Source organism: Eumetopias jubatus, unplaced genomic scaffold, assembly GCF_037043125.1.
Source record: "Eumetopias jubatus isolate StellerSeaLion01/CBP00866 unplaced genomic scaffold, mEumJub1_p1.0 scaffold_6, whole genome shotgun sequence".
NCBI lineage: Eukaryota > Metazoa > Chordata > Mammalia > Carnivora > Otariidae > Eumetopias > Eumetopias jubatus.
The window spans coordinates 58,648,845-58,666,241 of record NW_028274812.1 but is presented as its reverse complement, the minus strand read 5'-3'; the positions used below and the strand labels follow the sequence as shown (position 1 = coordinate 58,666,241).

General features: G+C 35.1%; 1 protein-coding gene across 3 annotated transcripts in view; it reads left to right on the top strand.

The window, feature by feature from the left end:
* The window catches only part of GRIK2 (glutamate ionotropic receptor kainate type subunit 2), a 672,482-nt gene that overhangs the window by 380,783 nt on the left and 274,302 nt on the right, over positions 1-17,397 (top strand). For all 3 annotated transcript variants that reach the window (XM_028104281.2, XM_088024271.1, XM_028104282.2), the window contains exon 7: positions 14,576-14,719. In XM_028104281.2, coding sequence (XP_027960082.1) covers positions 14,576-14,719 — 144 coding nt within the window. The remainder of the gene's footprint in view (positions 1-14,575; positions 14,720-17,397) is intronic.

The following is a 17,397-nucleotide window of genomic DNA, read 5'->3' as shown; positions in this document are numbered from 1 at the left end:
CACTTAACTGACTGAGCCACCCAGGCGCCCCTCAATGATCTTTGTTTTATAGAGTACTGTGCATTATCTTAACATAAGTGGAGCTAATCTCTAAAGTAGATATCTAATTTATGTTGTTAAGCATGTTGTATATAGCAGCAATTTATGTTAGCATGAATTATCGTGGTTATTAGAAAAAATAGAATCTTTGAAATTTGATAAGCTTGGGTTCAGACTTTAGGTGTGTCCTTTACTAGGTTGATTTGAACCTCAGCTCCTTGGAATCTATTACTTACATTATTAGATTGCTAAAGAAAATTAAATTAACTAGTATCTGCAAAGTTTCTACCACTGTGCCATATGTTAGGTGTTATAAAAACCAATCTTTTGACCAAATAACTTCTTTATGAAATATTCATTTTCTTTCTGATTTAAAAAAAGGGGGGGACAATATTATCCATATAGTTAAAAACAGATCTGATAGGCTAAAGTTATAGCTGATGTGCTTATTACTCTGGTTTTTCACATCTGTTTTGAAACTTCACTCTTAACTTTTGGTCAAGAATAGTCCTTGTGTGGGGCGCCTGGGTGGCTCAGTCATTAAGCGTCTGCCTTCGGCTCAGGTCATGATCCCAGGGTCCTGGGATCGAGCCCCACATCGACATCAGGCTCCCTGCTCTGCGGGAAGCCTGCTTCTCCTTCTCCCACTCCCCCTGCTTGTGTTCTTTCCCTCGCTGTGTCTCTCTCTGTCAAATAAATAAATAAAATCTTAAAAAAAAAAAAAAGAATAGTCCTTGTGATTCAGCTAATTTCAAAGAATAATGAAATTAAACTTCACTCTCCTTTACATGATGGATATGTGCAAAACCTTTGTACTGGTTTCCTTGGGAACAAAAGTAGGTGCAAATGCCTAAGTATAAAATGTGTTGAATTTTGTTCAGCATTTAACATAAAATGATTCTTATATTTGCAGTTATTTCTCCTTTAAAATGCAACCAAATGTGAATATTCCTTAGGGCCCATACTGAAGTGGAGAGAAAGGAAAGAGAAGACAGTGAAGGATATACAGCTGTGTAAGAGAGAAATGGAGAGAGTTAGTATCTGGAATGCAAAGTAGCAGAAGAAATATCATCTGATGCCCCAAACTCTGGAAACACAGGAGTCTACTCAAGTTTACAGCCTTGCACTGAGGTTCCTTGGACATATTCAGGCATCATTAGTAAGATTTGAGTCAATGCCTACTTTATAAGACTCCTTTCCATGAGACCCACAAATCTAGCTCATAAGCAAAAAGCTCAAGGATAAAGTTGAACAGATTCTGAATGTTTTTTAATTTAAATTTCTTTTTTTGCTTTTATTTTATTTTATTATGTTAATCACCATACATTGCATCATTAGTTTTTGATGTAGTGTTCCATGATTCATTGTTTGCATATGACATCCGGTGCTCATGCAGTACCTGCCCTCTTTAATACCCATCACCAGGCTAACCCATCCCCCCACGCCCTCCCCTCTAGAACCCTCAGTTTGTTTCTCAGAGTCCTTAATCTCTCATGGTTCATCTCCCCCTCCGATTTCCCTCCCTTCATTTCTCCCTTCCTACTATCTTCTTTTTTTTAACATAAAATGTATTATTTGTTGCAGAGGTACAGGTCTGTGATTCAACAGTCTTACATAATTCACAGCGCTCAAGTTTTATCAAATGTCTGTGTTTTAACAAACAAGGAAAGACTACTGCCTCATCATTTCTTAAACTGTTTCTTTGTTTCTTCTGGTGATTTTTTTTTTAATGCCTTTTAAAACATTTCTAACATCCTCTTGCTGCTAATTTCTCTGTGGAATTGCTACTCCTTCTGTCTTTTCCCTGAGTCCCTGCCATATATCACCCTCCATTCTTCTTTTGGCTGCAGCTGTTCAGTTGTCAAATCCAGTAGGTGAAGATTATCAAACTATTTTCTCTCCTGAGTAAAGTTGCATCACCCTCACCTCCTGCTCTTCGCCTTCTTTGAATTAATTTCCTGAATGGCATGGGATTCAGTTTAAAAAAAAAAAAAATGTTGTAATGAAAGTTTTATGTCCTGGTTTGTGATTTATAATTTGTTTGATCAAGTATAAAACTCAGAAGTATAAATGTCAAGAGTTAACTGATACTGCTTAATTGGTCATTTCCAATTTTGATGTCAGTCTATTAACCTGCTGACTAAAAGGGCATCATAGAGTATTAGTTTGCATTTGGTTTTAGAGTCCTCTTTGATATCTTCCTTAATAATGTTCACAGCAGTGTACCATTACAGTTTTTTGCTTCAGTTCACATTCTTATTGTCCCTGAACCTGTGTAATTCACAGTGGGAAGGGTAGCGTTGATTCAGACAAAATTTTGACCCATGTATTTTGGCAGGTGTGGTGTATACTTCTATGTCATATCACAGTTGCCCCATTTTGTGCTTTTGTAAGTGGAACCAATTGACAATCCTATACAGACATCTTAGCACTTATCTAAAAATTACCTACCGTATTAAATGTTTTTCTACAAAGAAGTAATAGTCTTAACAGTTAGAAGTAATAATGATATATTTGGTGAATTTATTTAGTGCAACAGATCTTTTTAGTATTTTCATATGTATAATTGTATATGGCATGCTTTTACGTACATTTTCTTATTTTTTTAAATGTGTATCCCAACTCTATGGGGAGGTAAAAAAATCATGATCTCATTTTACCCTGAGGCAAACCAAAGCCTAAGACTGTATTATTCATGATTCTTTCAATTCCAGTTGTCTAAAATTCCTTTAGTAATAGCAAAAAGAAAGCACATTGGTCTTCTAGCTTGTAATGTGCGGGATAATCTGCCTTCAGATACCTTTGGATTCAGGTGCACAAAGAAAGTCATAAACAGGTTCCTCTACAACTCTCACCTCCTCTTTTGTTTATATTGGCTTCATTCTCAGGCAACAGTGCAGAGGTGGCATCAAGGTTTATAAAAATCACTGGTACAGAACTCCGGGAGAAAGAATGTACCTTTTTTCCCAAATGGCTCCCTCAGAAAGCCTTGTCACTTGGCCATGCCTGAAGCAGTGCTTGTTACCAGGTCTGGAACACTTGGAACTAAGCTATTGGGTCAGGGAATGGACTCAGGGGGAAGAGGTTCTGCTTCAAAAGAAGAGATGCCGAGCAGGCAAAACAATAGATTCCATCAAAGATGTTGCATGACTTCATTGGAATCCTGTTTTTGGTCTTCGGTTCCATGTTATTCTTTTAGTCTTCCACTTAGATCAGTTCTCAGATGAAATGATATATAAAGATTCAACTTTAGGGAAGTCCTTTAGTATTTATCCTGTAAAAGGACAAGCATATTCTAAGGTCTGAAAGGAGATGTTAGGAATCTCAGAATGTGAACACAGTATAATCTTAAAAAAAAAAAAAAAAAAACTTATGAGAATTCTGATTGACCTTTTCCCTTGATCCCACCATTCTTTCCAACTTTTGTTTTCTTAGCTTTTTCCCACGCCTTTGTTTTTTGAAGCTATGGATATTAATAGAAAACTCTTCCAAATCATGACGACTTTCTAACATAGTAGGTACTACTGCAGACAAAACTAGATATCCCCATATTGGCCTGCATATGGCGTTATGAAGAATTTTGGTTTACTTGTTTGTTCCACTCACCTACGATGAATACCCCAAGGGTATAAATCATCTTTGATTTCTCAGTTTTATTGCTCAAGCTTATAATTGTGTTTGATGTCAGTAACACGAGGATAACATTAATAAATGCTGTTGAATGAGTGAATCAAATTGTAAATTACTTAGAGACAAATGAAAAAAGACAATTGGAAGAGCATATGTTCATATGGGAAAAGAGATTCAAGAGACCTAAGAATGAGTAAACAAAGACATTTCTTCGTGGTACTAAAACAATAATTAGTTAAATCAATGTATTTTCCAATGTAGAAAATAATCATGTTAACTAAAATAGTGAAGAGACGGGAAGTCTTCAAATTAGGGATCTAAGGTACGCTGTAAAATACGAGTATGCAAATCAATCCCTCTTGTTTTCCTCAAAGATGTTTGCCTCATCTAAGTTGATATGAATTGCTAACATACTTGAGAGTCTCACTCTTCTCTATAAATTATGACATAAAGAGCTTTATAGTTCACACTTTTGTAAATTTATCCAATTCAGTCCTCACAGCTCTATAAGGTAAATTACTATTCTATTTATTTTAAAGATGAGGAAGTAACACTAAGGAAGATAACATGACTTCCCATAATGACTAATAAGTTACAGAATTAAAGTACTAAGTCCCATTAGTTTAAATGTTCATGTAAATACTAAATGAAAATTTTATTTTTTCACATTTCTGTGAGAAGTTACTATTACAATTTTTTATAGAGTAATAAGCACAATACAAAAAAACCCAAAACATACAATAAGAACATGAAAAGTTATAAAGGACATATATGAATATGATTTATTTGCATATCTGTTTTTTTATTTTTCCAGAAACGTCTTTATTAATTTCTTCACTATCCTTCAAATCATGCTTAAAATAGATCTTTACTATAATTTGATTTTTGGTTTGAGCAAATGATATATGAAGTTTAGGTTCTCAATGTTTATAGGCATTTGGATTTAGTATTTATGTGAATGTTTAAACTCATGTACCCAAATTTCTAGTGTATTTTTGGTTTGCATATTTCTAGATCTCAAATTAGAAATAATCAGTCTGTTAACAACATAGAAATCAATTTTAATTCATCATACTGAAAAGGGAAAATATAAACAATATCGATGAATATAAATTTTTAAGTGCAAGAAGCTAATTTGAACTCCGAATATCAAAATAATTGGATATATTGGAGACCAGCTGGAAGGACAAAGAATACTTCCCTTTGATATTGACTCTTCTCTAGATCAATAGTAGTTCCAAATGTAGTAAAAAGCGGACACGATTTAACAGGGCCTAAATTATTAAGGTTAGTGCATTGTTGCTAGAGAGTTCATTAACAATCCCATCAATACAGCGTTCTTCATGGATGTTAGTAAGAGCTTCATGGAACATTTTAAAAGAGAATGAGATATCTCAAAGGACTGATCTTGGTTGAAAAATTTTAATTAGGTAAGAATAATTACATTAGTTAAATGAAACTTTTAATTGAAAACCTGTTGGCATTTTCTAACCTGCTTCACATCTTTCCTTAATCATTTATATTTAAGAAATGAAGAGTTTCTCTACATGGCATTTGAGAAACATCTAAACATCCCGGAATTTGTGTATAAAAGTTTAAAGGAATTTAGAAAGTGTGGCAGTAAAAAATAAAAATAATAATAATAGGATTTTCTGCTTGGGAAATGGTGCATTTTAAAGATATATGTAGGAAAGAAAGAAAATTATATAGAAATATTCATGGTAAATACATATAATTCTTGGAAATAATGCAAAATAGTCATCTCCTAAAGCTTTCACAATTGTAATGTTAAAACTCCATGGAATGAATTTCAGACCTTATAATGCTCTAAAAGCTCACAGGAAAATATTGCTGTTTGTAAAATTATTTTGTTGAGTATTGTTAAGGAAAATGTCATCCAGCAGAAGTTCTTGCAAAATTAATGGCCAAAAATTGAATAATATAAACATCAAGGGCCAGTGGAAACTCTTACTGTCAAAATTCCCGTAAATCACATTTTAGATTGTATTTTACTAGTTGCTCTTCAAAACAGGTTAATTAACTGTCACTACTTTCTGGTAGCTTTTAGCTTAAGCCGGAGAACATTGGTTTGAGGAGACATAGGCATTTATTCAAATTCACAAATTCACAGGGACATCAAGCAAATGAATCTGTTAATCATTCTTGGCATTAATCCTGGCCCAGACCTGTTTCTTTGCTGAATCTCAGCAACACTATCATCCAGTACCATCTTCTTCACTTCATCTTCAGAGCATTACTGAAACTTGATTTTTGTAGCTCATCAATTTGGCTGTGAAGCTGAAACCCATTCTATTCTTTTCCCTTCTCTTTTTTAATATCTTCCCCTTAAACTCTTACCCTTTTTAGCCTTCGTGGGTGCTGAATACTATACGGGCATCTACAAAAATACATATTCCTTTTAAAGATCTCTCATCCTGCAGTTTTTGGCATCTCCTTTTATTCAACTAATCTGCAATAGAGGAATCCCTCTGGTCAGCTAAAAAACGTGAAGTATTGGCATATCCATATTCTTACTGTGTAAGAGGACATAAAAGAAGATAAAAACCTGGGATCTTAGTGAATAAATTTGGATAGGATAGGAAGGGTGTTGGTTTTCCTCTGCAGAGTATTGGGAAGCCAGGGTGGGCTTTAATGTGGATGGATACTTTAACAGTAAAGTTAAAACAACAAAGAAAATATAATACAAGTATCAGAAGACTTTATTGGGTCACACAGGAATTGGGTAGAGTATGGAGCACAGACAGTGGATAAAGAAAAGTGACTTTTGATTGCCTTTATTTATTAATTCAGAGGAAATGTTGATACAAAAATTTATCAAACAAGCACATAAAGCATAAATAATTTTGGGGAGAAGATAGATAAATTAAGATTATGATTGTATTACAAAGGCCAAAATAAAATTGGAATGAAATGTAAGTTTCCTAGGCCTCTAAATGTAAGCCACCAAACACCTTAAAATCGAGCTGGTTCCAGCCCCTCTTCTTACAGGTGACAAGAAAGACTTACTGAAGACAAGAAAAAATACCAGGCAGACTTGTCGGCACAAATGCAAGACACAATAATACTTTACCACTTACATTTATTCTTAAATTCTAAATTTGTCCGCTAACGTGTACATATGTAGTTTTAGTGTGTGTCTTTTTTTAGCTTTGAATTGTGGCATTGTGTGCATGTCACATTTTATAGGGATCACATTGTTGTTGTATAGTAATTTCCTTCTTGCTCCTTTCCCTTTCAGAACTTGGTCTGCTCTCTTGAACAGCATGAGTTCTGTTCACTTATTAGGGTAACAGTGGGTGCAGAAGGGTTGAAACATTATACTTTCTAAACCAGTTCCTTGTTTTGGATCGTAGCCATCTTGAAGAGATTACCACTCTTCTGGTGATCATCATCATCATCGTCTAACACCTGCCTGTGCACCATGGCCAGAGACTGTGCACACTGCTTTAATGTATTATCTCATGCAGTCTGTGCAGTTCACGCAGCTGCTGGTAAAGAACTCTGTTTCAGAGTAGTACAAAGAGCCGGCAACAGAGAAAGCATGACGGCAGCTGCAGTGTAACTGGGAGAATTGTCTCTGACAATTGGCTCCCGACTGGGTCTGAGGGCATTTCTTCTCCAGTTCCCTCCATTCAGTTATCAGCCACTGCGCACCTGCTCTGAGCCGGGCAGGGTGCTGGGTTCAGTGCGCCAGCTGAATGACTGAACACCAGCCTGCCTTCCATGTGGGATCCTCACCCTTGCTCAGAGGGGTGGATGATTCTCTGTCGCATTTAGGCTTGTGCTGACTGCACAAGGGAGCTCCAGAGGTCAGAATCCACCCTTTCTCCCCTGCCCTTAATGTCCTTAATATCTTCTAATTGAAGGATAATATTTGTAATTGTTTTTCTCCTGGAACTATCAGGTTTTTAAAAGTGATTTTCCAACAAGGATGAAAGAGGGCAGATCATCATTTTTTATGTCCAGTTATAAAAGGTGGAAACAAGGCAAAGTGGATTTAATTTTTTTTATTATTATTTGTTTTAGATAAAGGATCAAGTCAATGAAAGAGCCAGAATTTATAAACTTCAATTCCATTTGTTAGCCCATGGTGCTCTTTGTGCTGTGCACTGTACTTCAGATGGGAATTCAGACATGAGCAAAATCTGAGACCTACGGGTTCCAGAATGGATCTGCCAGCTAGCGTTCAGATCTCAGAGGGCACCTGCCTGCACTTATTTAATGGAAAGATAAATGTGTTCACGGAACTGGTACTATAAATTCATTTGGAAACATGACAGAGGCTGAACTCACATTCCTCCCAGGTCTGAGCTCCTGGTGGATTGGGTTCACTGGACCTCTGAGAGGTAATGCATTCTAGCTAGGTGGCCAAGTGTGATTGCTATTCAGGACTTCCTAATACCCGTTTCTTTTACAATTCAAACGAACTTTTGGGCTGAATTTGTCAATTTGTTGAAAAATGCTTTTATACACTTACTATGGGCACGACAATGTATGGAGTACCGTGCAGGGTATTACAAAAATAGGCATGGTTATTACCCAAAAGATGCTTGTGAGGACTAGCAGGAAAGAAAAGAAGTGAGGAAGCATAAACAGTTTTATTAAAACTAGAATGTGCAGTGAAGAAAGAAGATACGGATCAGTGATGCTTAGTTTGGGAGGATTCTAGATACTTCTAGAATAAAATGAAATCTAGGAACCATCTTTTCAGAAAAATGCATGATCACTCTCTAATTTTAATTAGCTGTGCCAGAGTAAAATTGACATACTATAAACTTCCCATATTTGAACTGTACAAGTTTATAAGTTTTGACATACGTTTGTACCCATGAAACCGTCACTAAATCAAGATATAAACGTGTATCACATCGCTCTTAAGAGTGATTACATTTAAATGTAAATTATTGCATACAACTTTGGGTGTGTTTGGAACCCAGGCCAAGAACCCAACTATGCAAAAACTGCTTAAGCAGAATAACATTGTCACAAATGTAACTCTGCTCAGCATAATAGAGAAATAAATTGTGAAAGGTTATGTTCCGTGTTCCCTCCATGAAAATTCAGTCGGGGTACCCAAAACCCACACTACTTGGGAAACAGAGGAATGCTCTTCTCATTGGAAAGAAAAATAAATACTTTTGGTAGTTTTGTTTTGTTTTTGCTAAGAGAAGTCTTTAGTATTTCTGAGAGATTTTATGTACCAATAGTCCCTTGTATGTTTATATGGAGTTCAGGGATTGTTCGTTTCCAGCTATTTGCTTCATGTTTCACATAAATAAAACCTATCTTTAAATTTGTTGTAACTCCTGTCTCTCTCAGAACTTTACCAAGGAGGTGTTTAATGATGATGATTATAGTGATCAAAACCAGAAATAACATACGCAGTTGACATGGACATCCTTGGTAGTGACTGCTTTGTACTAAATGCTTCCATAAATGAAATCTAAATATATGGAAACGTTTTGACCATTCACAGCATCTATGATTATTCCTGCTTTTATATGTTGGGAAATGTTTCAATTATACATACCAAATCAAAAGTAGTAAACAATGGTAATTTGAAACTTTTGAGAGTATCTAATTTCCCTGATTATTCAGTTACTTAAAAATGCATAGTGGACTTTTCCACAGCATAAAAGAAATATGAACTGTTCTTTCAATACTTGAAAGTCTCATCAGACTTGAGGTTAGTTGAGATAGATGAAATCATCCTGGGTGACTAAACCAATTTCTGTGCCAATAGCTCAGCCATAGAAATTAGCATTTGTCACTCTGCCACCTGCATTTCCTATACACACTCCATGCCTGAAAGTAATTAGACTAGGTATAAGATAAACCCAGCAGTAAGTTAGGGAGATGGTTAGTGCATATTTAAAATGTACGTGAAGGCACTTCTCATGATCTTTTCAAGCCACCCGTTTAGATCACTACAGTTTTACTGAAATGTGTAGGACTACATCGCACAATTTTAAAGGTTTGTAAAGCAAGTTTTTGGCTGACAGACATTCTTTGTAGGTTAACTAACTTATTTTGGAAAGAAAAATAAAGTTCCAACTGCAGGCTAGGCTGAGGTAGTCTCTCAAGGGTGTTCCTATTACTATCGATCGATATTTGACCTAGCAGTGAAGCATGGAGGTTTGTACTTAGATCTGTCTATACCTACCTGGTCTGTACTTCCTTCTGAGCTGTATTCCCAGGGTGAAGAGATACTCTAGCTTTCCAGTAAGTGTGATCTATTTATATATAAGTGAGTAATTATTCTTAAAAGTGAGAAAATGGGACAGACTTTTATCTTCATTGCTTTTTATTTTCCTCTGCTTAGCTTTTATCTTTGTAATTTAGGATGTTGAGTGACTACAATTTTATCTAAACCCCTCATATGGATTTTTTAAAAGACTTTATTTATTTATTTGACAGAGAGACACAGCGAGAGAGGGAACACAAGCAGGGGGAGTGGGAGAGGGAGAAGCAGGCTTCCTGCTGAGCAGGGAGCCCGATGTGGGGCTCCATCCCAGGACCCTGGGATCATGACCTGAGCCGAAGGCAGATGCTTAACGACTGAGCCACCCAGGCGCTCCCCTCCATATGGATTTTAGTGACCAAATTGTATACATATTCCATTTTAATTTAACCAGTTAAATTACAGTTATGTGTAACCCTGAAGCTTTCTTTAGAGGTAGCTATGCTGTAAAAGAAAAAAATGTGACTTGGAAGTCAAAGGAACTTTTATTTGTATCTCAGCTCAGAGACATACCCTCTTTGGGACTTGGGGACATAATTGTCTCGTGTTCAGCAGAGCCTCCAAATATATGAGACCTGCTGTCATCAGCTTATCCTCCGTTGCCTTTCATAGTTTCAGTAGGAATAAGCTTAAGAGAGGTAGTTGGTTATGATAGTCAGATAGTGGGTCTAAGAATTAGGTCTTGCCTGTGTCTTGTTTCTAAGTCTTATTTCTGCCAGAGTTGTCTTATGATAGTTTGGACAGTAGTTCAGAGCCAAGCATTGCCTGAGTCTTGTTTCTGAGTCTTCTTTCTCAAGGTGATGAGACCTTGAGAAAATTACTTTAACCTTGCTAAGCTTCAGTTTCCTTCTTTCTAAAAGCAAAATAGTAATATCACCTAAAATATATGGTCTTGGTAGAATTAAATGAGACAATGCAGGTAAAGAAATTGACACAGTTGTGTAGTATAGAGTAAGCATGCAATATAATTTGATAGTAAGAGTAATATTATCAAAATGATAAAGTAATTAACCTGTGTGTCTCCTGTACTTTTTTCCTCTTCTCTTCCACCCCTCCCTTTTTTTCCTCCTATTTTCCATCAAGAGAAAAGTCAAGGCAAGGGACTATAAAGTCAATATGAGAGGGTGGAAGACTTAGCAAGAGCAGCTCATTCAATCTCTACAATTTAGAGTTAGGAGTAAGAGACGCCCGTTAAGCCTGATCTTGAAAGACATTCTAAGACCTTTGCCTTTTGAGAACACCCTGAGCAGTAACTGCATAGAAGAAATCTACTTTCATGAAGTCATTCCTGGTTAATGTTACTTCCTGACTAACCTATTATTGACCCAACCCCATACACTGATGTATTCCTTTTTTGTGAGGTTGTATTTATCCATTCTCCACAATCTATACATTTCCCTACTTTGCAGCCCATTTTTGTTATGTATTTACCACTTATCAAAACATGATGTAGATTAATACATTCAAGTACTTATTGATATTTCTCATATTTTGTAACTTTAAAAATCATTTAAACCATTTTGCTTTATTAAATGTAGAACTCTGAGCAAAAACCAGAGAGAAAGCTGTGAACTGTAGGTAGACTGTCTGGATTCAAATCCAACTCCACCTCTACATGCCAGGAGCTCAGGCCAGTTACTTAACTGTTCTCTGCCTCAATTTTCTACTTGGTACAAACTCAGTGGATTTTCAACTGGATGATGGTTGCAAAAATTTAAAGGGAATGATTTAAGGAGAATGCCTCATATGTAGTAAATACTAAATGAGTGTTAAGTAATACTATTACAAGACAGATTTTCAAGCATATGCATTCCTGTGAAAATAAGACAAACACTTTTGAAACACTAGGGTTTTCTCACTACTTTTCAAGGGTGAAAGAATTTGCATATGTATGGTTTTGCAAAGAAGACAGTAAAGTTGAGTCTGACAGGATAGCAAGTATAAATGGAATATAACTCCATATTATTACATAAAATGACCAGTCTAAAAGTAGGACAGAAATAACACTCTAAACTGATGAAAATATCATAGAGAGTAGCTTCAGAAGTTCTGTGTATCCCTTTATCATAAATCAACATATTTTAAACTGGAAATTGAAGAAGTAATTTGCTAAGCAACTTTTTAACTACTTAGAATTTTTTTCTCTAGTATTTACCTTCTAGTTAATAAATACTATCTTTCTTTTATAATTACATTTAAAATCACAGATCTCAAAGAGGACTAGTGTGTCCTCTGCTCTTGACGCTGAAACTATGTACCAAAAACAATTTTTCAAACTCTTAATTTGACAAAATTCTTCCTTAACGTTGTCATTTTAGATAAGATTACTCTTCTAGGATTTTCATACAAGTCATATAAGATCATGTAAGTCAGTAAATCATGGCAGAATAGTAACAAATATCATATTTATTTTAGTTATTTTGTGGAACTAGATCAAAATTTTCATCTTGAAAATTATCAAGTGGTATTTAGCAAACTCCTATTTTAAAGAAACTGTAGAAAATAAATAAAAAGAAAAAATTTAAATTCCATTAATAACTAACTTTCAAGAGTAATCATTGGTTTCATTTTAGTGTATTTTCTTCATTTCGATCTGCTGTTGCTGTTGATATAACATGTTATATGGTGGTTAAGAATACTAGCTGTGAGCAGAGAGGCTGAGTCTGGGGCCTCTCTACTTGTTAACTGCGTGACTTTGCTTAGTTACTTAACATCTCTCAAACTTGGTTTCATCATTTGTAAAATGGGAACAAGAGTAGCACTTTTATTAAACCATTATTGTGAGAATTATATAAATTAAGTAGTACATATGAAGTATGCATAAAGATATATAAAGGCTTATGCTGGACATACAGCTCTGTATAATCTATTTTTACACTTAGCATCATATCACATGTGATTTCTCGTCTAACTGATTATTTTTCAAAACTTGGTTCTTGGTGGTTTATAAAACATCATTGCAATTTTACTGTGTTTCCTTAGTTTAAACATTCAGCAGGTTTCCACTTTAAAAAAATAAATCATGTATATAGCTTTTGTTCTCATCTCTGATTTGCTAAGGGCAAATTCCAGAAAGAAATTATTGGGTTAAAAAGAACATGGATATTTTTAAGGCTCTTTTGTGGTTTTGCAAAATTGTCCTTTATCTTCCCTCGAGTAGTGTGTGAAAATGTTCATGCCTCTTTACCTTTGTTCACAGTGATTTTTTTTAATTCATTTTATTTTGAAATCAAATGTCTTTCATATCTTGGTAACTGTTTTTATGACCAACTGTGTGGTATCTAAGATATGTCCCCTGAATGTTACCTCAGGCCAAAGACAAATATCAGTGTAATCCTCAGGCTCATGATGTATGCCCGTATCAATTCCATGATCCTAGTTTCACTCTGCAGCCATCAGAGGATGTGAAAGTAGTCAGCTGGTATTTACAAAGTGAAGGTTAGGAATCTGAGCTATATTCCCCAAAGATTTATGAACTATAAAATGGTATTCTTATTATGTTCTGTCACTGCATTGTGCTCTTTAGCTGTTTTCTATTTTATGTGGTAAAGCTCCTTAGGATCCATTTGCATGAAAGTGACTGTGTGTACTCATTTTGTATTGTGTGGTGGCAAACGCTATAATCTACAGGGTTCCTATTCATTTTGGAATTCATTTCACAGCTCACTAATTGTGTGAATGAGAAGAGGAAATATGTGCTTTTATTCTGAAGCCTGCCAAGCAGATGGCCCAAAAGTTCATTGCTAGCATTACAGTTAGTGTGGTTCTCTTCTGTAGGTTGTGAGCCTGGCACCGATCCGTCAGACACAAAGCAAGGGTCCATTTAACACAGCAGTTAACTGTCACTGAGCCTCTGGTTTGTTATGACTTATAAACATTTTGTTTTTTATCATCAACTTCTAAAGTGGTCAGTCATTTGAGCAGGTGCAAACAGTAGAATTCATATCCGTCTTACTTGAGAAGACAAAATGAACTTTTATTCATATGGAAATTTGGGGAAAAGAAAACAGTACAGGGGATTAAGCTTAGTTTCTTAAAAAGGGATTAGTACATGTATTGAGATTCAAAACTGTAGCATCATTTCTGAGATTGAACCTTTTGAAAAATTAAGTTGAAGAAAAGATCGGGGATTATAGCTAAGCTTTTTAGGTGAATCTCCTTTCAAATCTCTTTTGTTTTTCCTGTGCAAGGAAATTGTTTATTTACTTTTATATACAATATGTCATTTATGTAAACATTCAAAATGTTTCCAATTGCATTCATCCTATGTGTGTGCATGTGTGTGTGTGTGTGTGTGTGTGTGTGTGTAGTGAGACAATCACACAGAGCTAGAAGGGGTGACAAAAAAATAAAATAATGAATGTCTTCACACATTGCCTACTTTAACGGAGATCCTAGGACAATATGAACCTGGGTTATTACCTCAGGAAATGGAGGGTAGGTCAGGTGTTCTAAGGGAGCTGATGTAGTAATTTGATCACAGGATCTTATTTAAGAGAACCAGAGCATCGGAAATACTGTTGTCTCCCTTATGTGAAGGTAAAATGAGTATATATTTCTCTCACTCCTTCCTTCCCTTCATACCTCCTACCATGGGTTTCGCTTGTTGTATTGACTCCATATTTCCTTTTTCTCGGCTTTCAGACTGATGCTGCTCTAATGTATGATGCTGTGCACGTGGTGTCTGTGGGCGTCCAACAGTTTCCCCAGATGACAGTCAGCTCCTTACAGTGTAATAGACACAAACCCTGGCGCTTCGGGACCCGTTTTATGAGCCTAATTAAAGAGGTATGTCAGAAGAAGCACATCTGCCTAGTCTCTTTTGTCCTCAAGGTGAATGCACTGAGATTATTTCAGTTTTCCTAACAGGTGACCTTTTACCTTTATCTTTTGAATTAAACTTTCTGTCTTCCTCCATACAGGCAAAATTAACATTTTTACTAAATGATATGGGACAAAAGGGGGAAAATTATATGACAAATGCATGGGTATCTTTCAAAATATCTATGATTGTGTAAACAGATGAAAATCTGTGACCTATGATTCATGACATTGTTAGTTTTCACCTTCCTGAATCTTTATGTGTATCATTTTTCATGTGGAGATATAGTTTAAAGAATGTTCATATTTTAGGCAACAGTTTTTAACATGAATGCCATTTGTACTCCAGTAAATCGCACATCTTAAAGAATTGTTATTTAGTTCTATGGTTCCTAAATATAGTGTCTAGTTATTTTAATTCTATTAGCAGTTAACATAAAACGGAATACCTAGATTCAGAAGAGTGCAAAGTTTACTTCAGATTGCCTAATGCAATCATTCTTTTTTAAAAATTTTTTATTGTTATGTTAATCACCATACATTACATCATTAGTTTTTGATGTAGTGTTCCATGATTCATTGTTTGTGCATAACACCCAGTGCTCCACGCAGAATGTGCCCTCTTTAATACCCATCATCAGGCTAACCCATCCCCCCACCCCCCTCTCCTCTAGAACCCTCAGTTTGTTTTTCAGAGTCCATCGTCTCTCATGGTTCATCTCCCCCTCTGACTTACTCCCCTTCATTCTTCCCCTCCTGCTATCTTCTTCTTCTTCTTCTTTTTTTTTTTCTTAAATGCAATCATTCTTATGGCCATTTATCATTTCTGATTACAACTGTTATAGTTATAGACCAAGAATGCCCACAGTGAAGAAAAAAAAAAGGCAAAATTCTAAAGATCACACACACACACACACACACGTTCTTCCTAGTTATGCTATCATGAAGGAAATCTGTCAGCTTAGGATGCATTTCATTTGATTATAACAGGAGTTTTTATATGAAAATGTAACTAGGAAAATTGAATCTTTGCTAGGAAAATCACAGGGATTATCCCCATATAAGATTTTTCTTAATGGCTTTAAAGAAATCATCAATTCAGCATATAATAAATTATTCATCTCAAAAATAAAAGTGAAAATAGGGTCATAATTAAGAATCTCCGGGTCCTTTGCCAAGAATATCCATGAGTTTTCCTTGTGTGATTTTTAATGTCCTCTCAGATAGGTGAAATGACACTCCCTGATGACTATGTAGTTCATTTATTTGTTTCACATTCTACCTTTATGTCTGGTTTAGAACTGAGCATCAGAGAGCTGCAGACATAGTGCCCAGATTGGCTGGTGAAAGAATTGCTTTCTGAATGCAGCCCCTGAGTCCTGAGGTGTGTGTCACACAGTCCTATAAGAAACAGTTGTATGAAACTCACTATTGTATTCATCACAAGGTGTTGTCGAGGACCTTGTCCACTAACTCACGTGGTGAGCCTCTTTATGAGGACCAACAGGAGACATTCCTCTCAGGTTTTAATGCCAGGAAAAGCTGAGCTTCTCCTGGGCAGTTGGTATGTCTCAAATTATGGACCCTGTATATTGTGCTTATATCATATTTTCTTCATTGCTTTAGTTTCTAGGAAGTTCAGAATTAAATTTGTGATTGTATTTTGTTAATTATGCATTCTTACCCGATAAACATTTCTTTATGCTGCCTCTATCCCAGATTGTTTTTTTAACTATTCTCTACTTCTACTTCTCTATTTCTTGATCAAATTTTCTATTTTTATACTAATATGCATTTTTGTTAATCACCTTAAATTATTTTCTTTGGAAAAGAATGGGTTAAAAATATCTTTTTCTTCTTTATTGGAGACCAGTTAACACATGTTTAAACTCAATGATGACATGTTGCTATATGTATATAGATATGTATTATAATTGTTTCTGTTTTATTTGTAATTTATTAGCCTAAAACTATTTCGAATCCTTACACCTAACTATAGAAATACATGGAGACTACCAAACGTAGCAATAAGGATATCCATTTGTAGTCCTTATTGAAAGGTTACCCATAATCTATTTGGTTTCATTTCTTTGGATCTTAGTGTAGAATCTTTCAAACATTATAGTTGTAAGTATGTTACATTACTTAAAATTTTCATATGTAACTATTTTCCTAAGCTATTTCCAAATGGCAAATAATGGAAAACATTATTTTTTCTATATAGCCAGGAGAATGAGAAGACTTTCTGTATTAAAAAAAAAAACTCAGAAATTTGCTCACCTGTGATGGGTTCAACCCATTATGTAATTAGATTATTATATTTTCACTTCCTTCTACATAGAAATCTCCTTTTACAGGAAGTATAACTTTATATGAAGTAATTTTGATATATTTCTCCCAATCTCACTTGAGGGAAAATAAAGTAATAAGTTAATTATTCTAAGAGGAAAGTATATAATTGAAGTTATATAACGTAGGTTTTCCTAAATTCAGTTTCTTTCTCTGTAATAAAATAAGTTTATGCTCATATTATTATGAATTTAGGAATGGTGTTTTATAACAGTGATTCTGTTTGCAATCTCCAGTGAGATATTCACTGTCTCATATATTATAAGTGACTAACTTATTCTGTTTGCAAAAGGAGA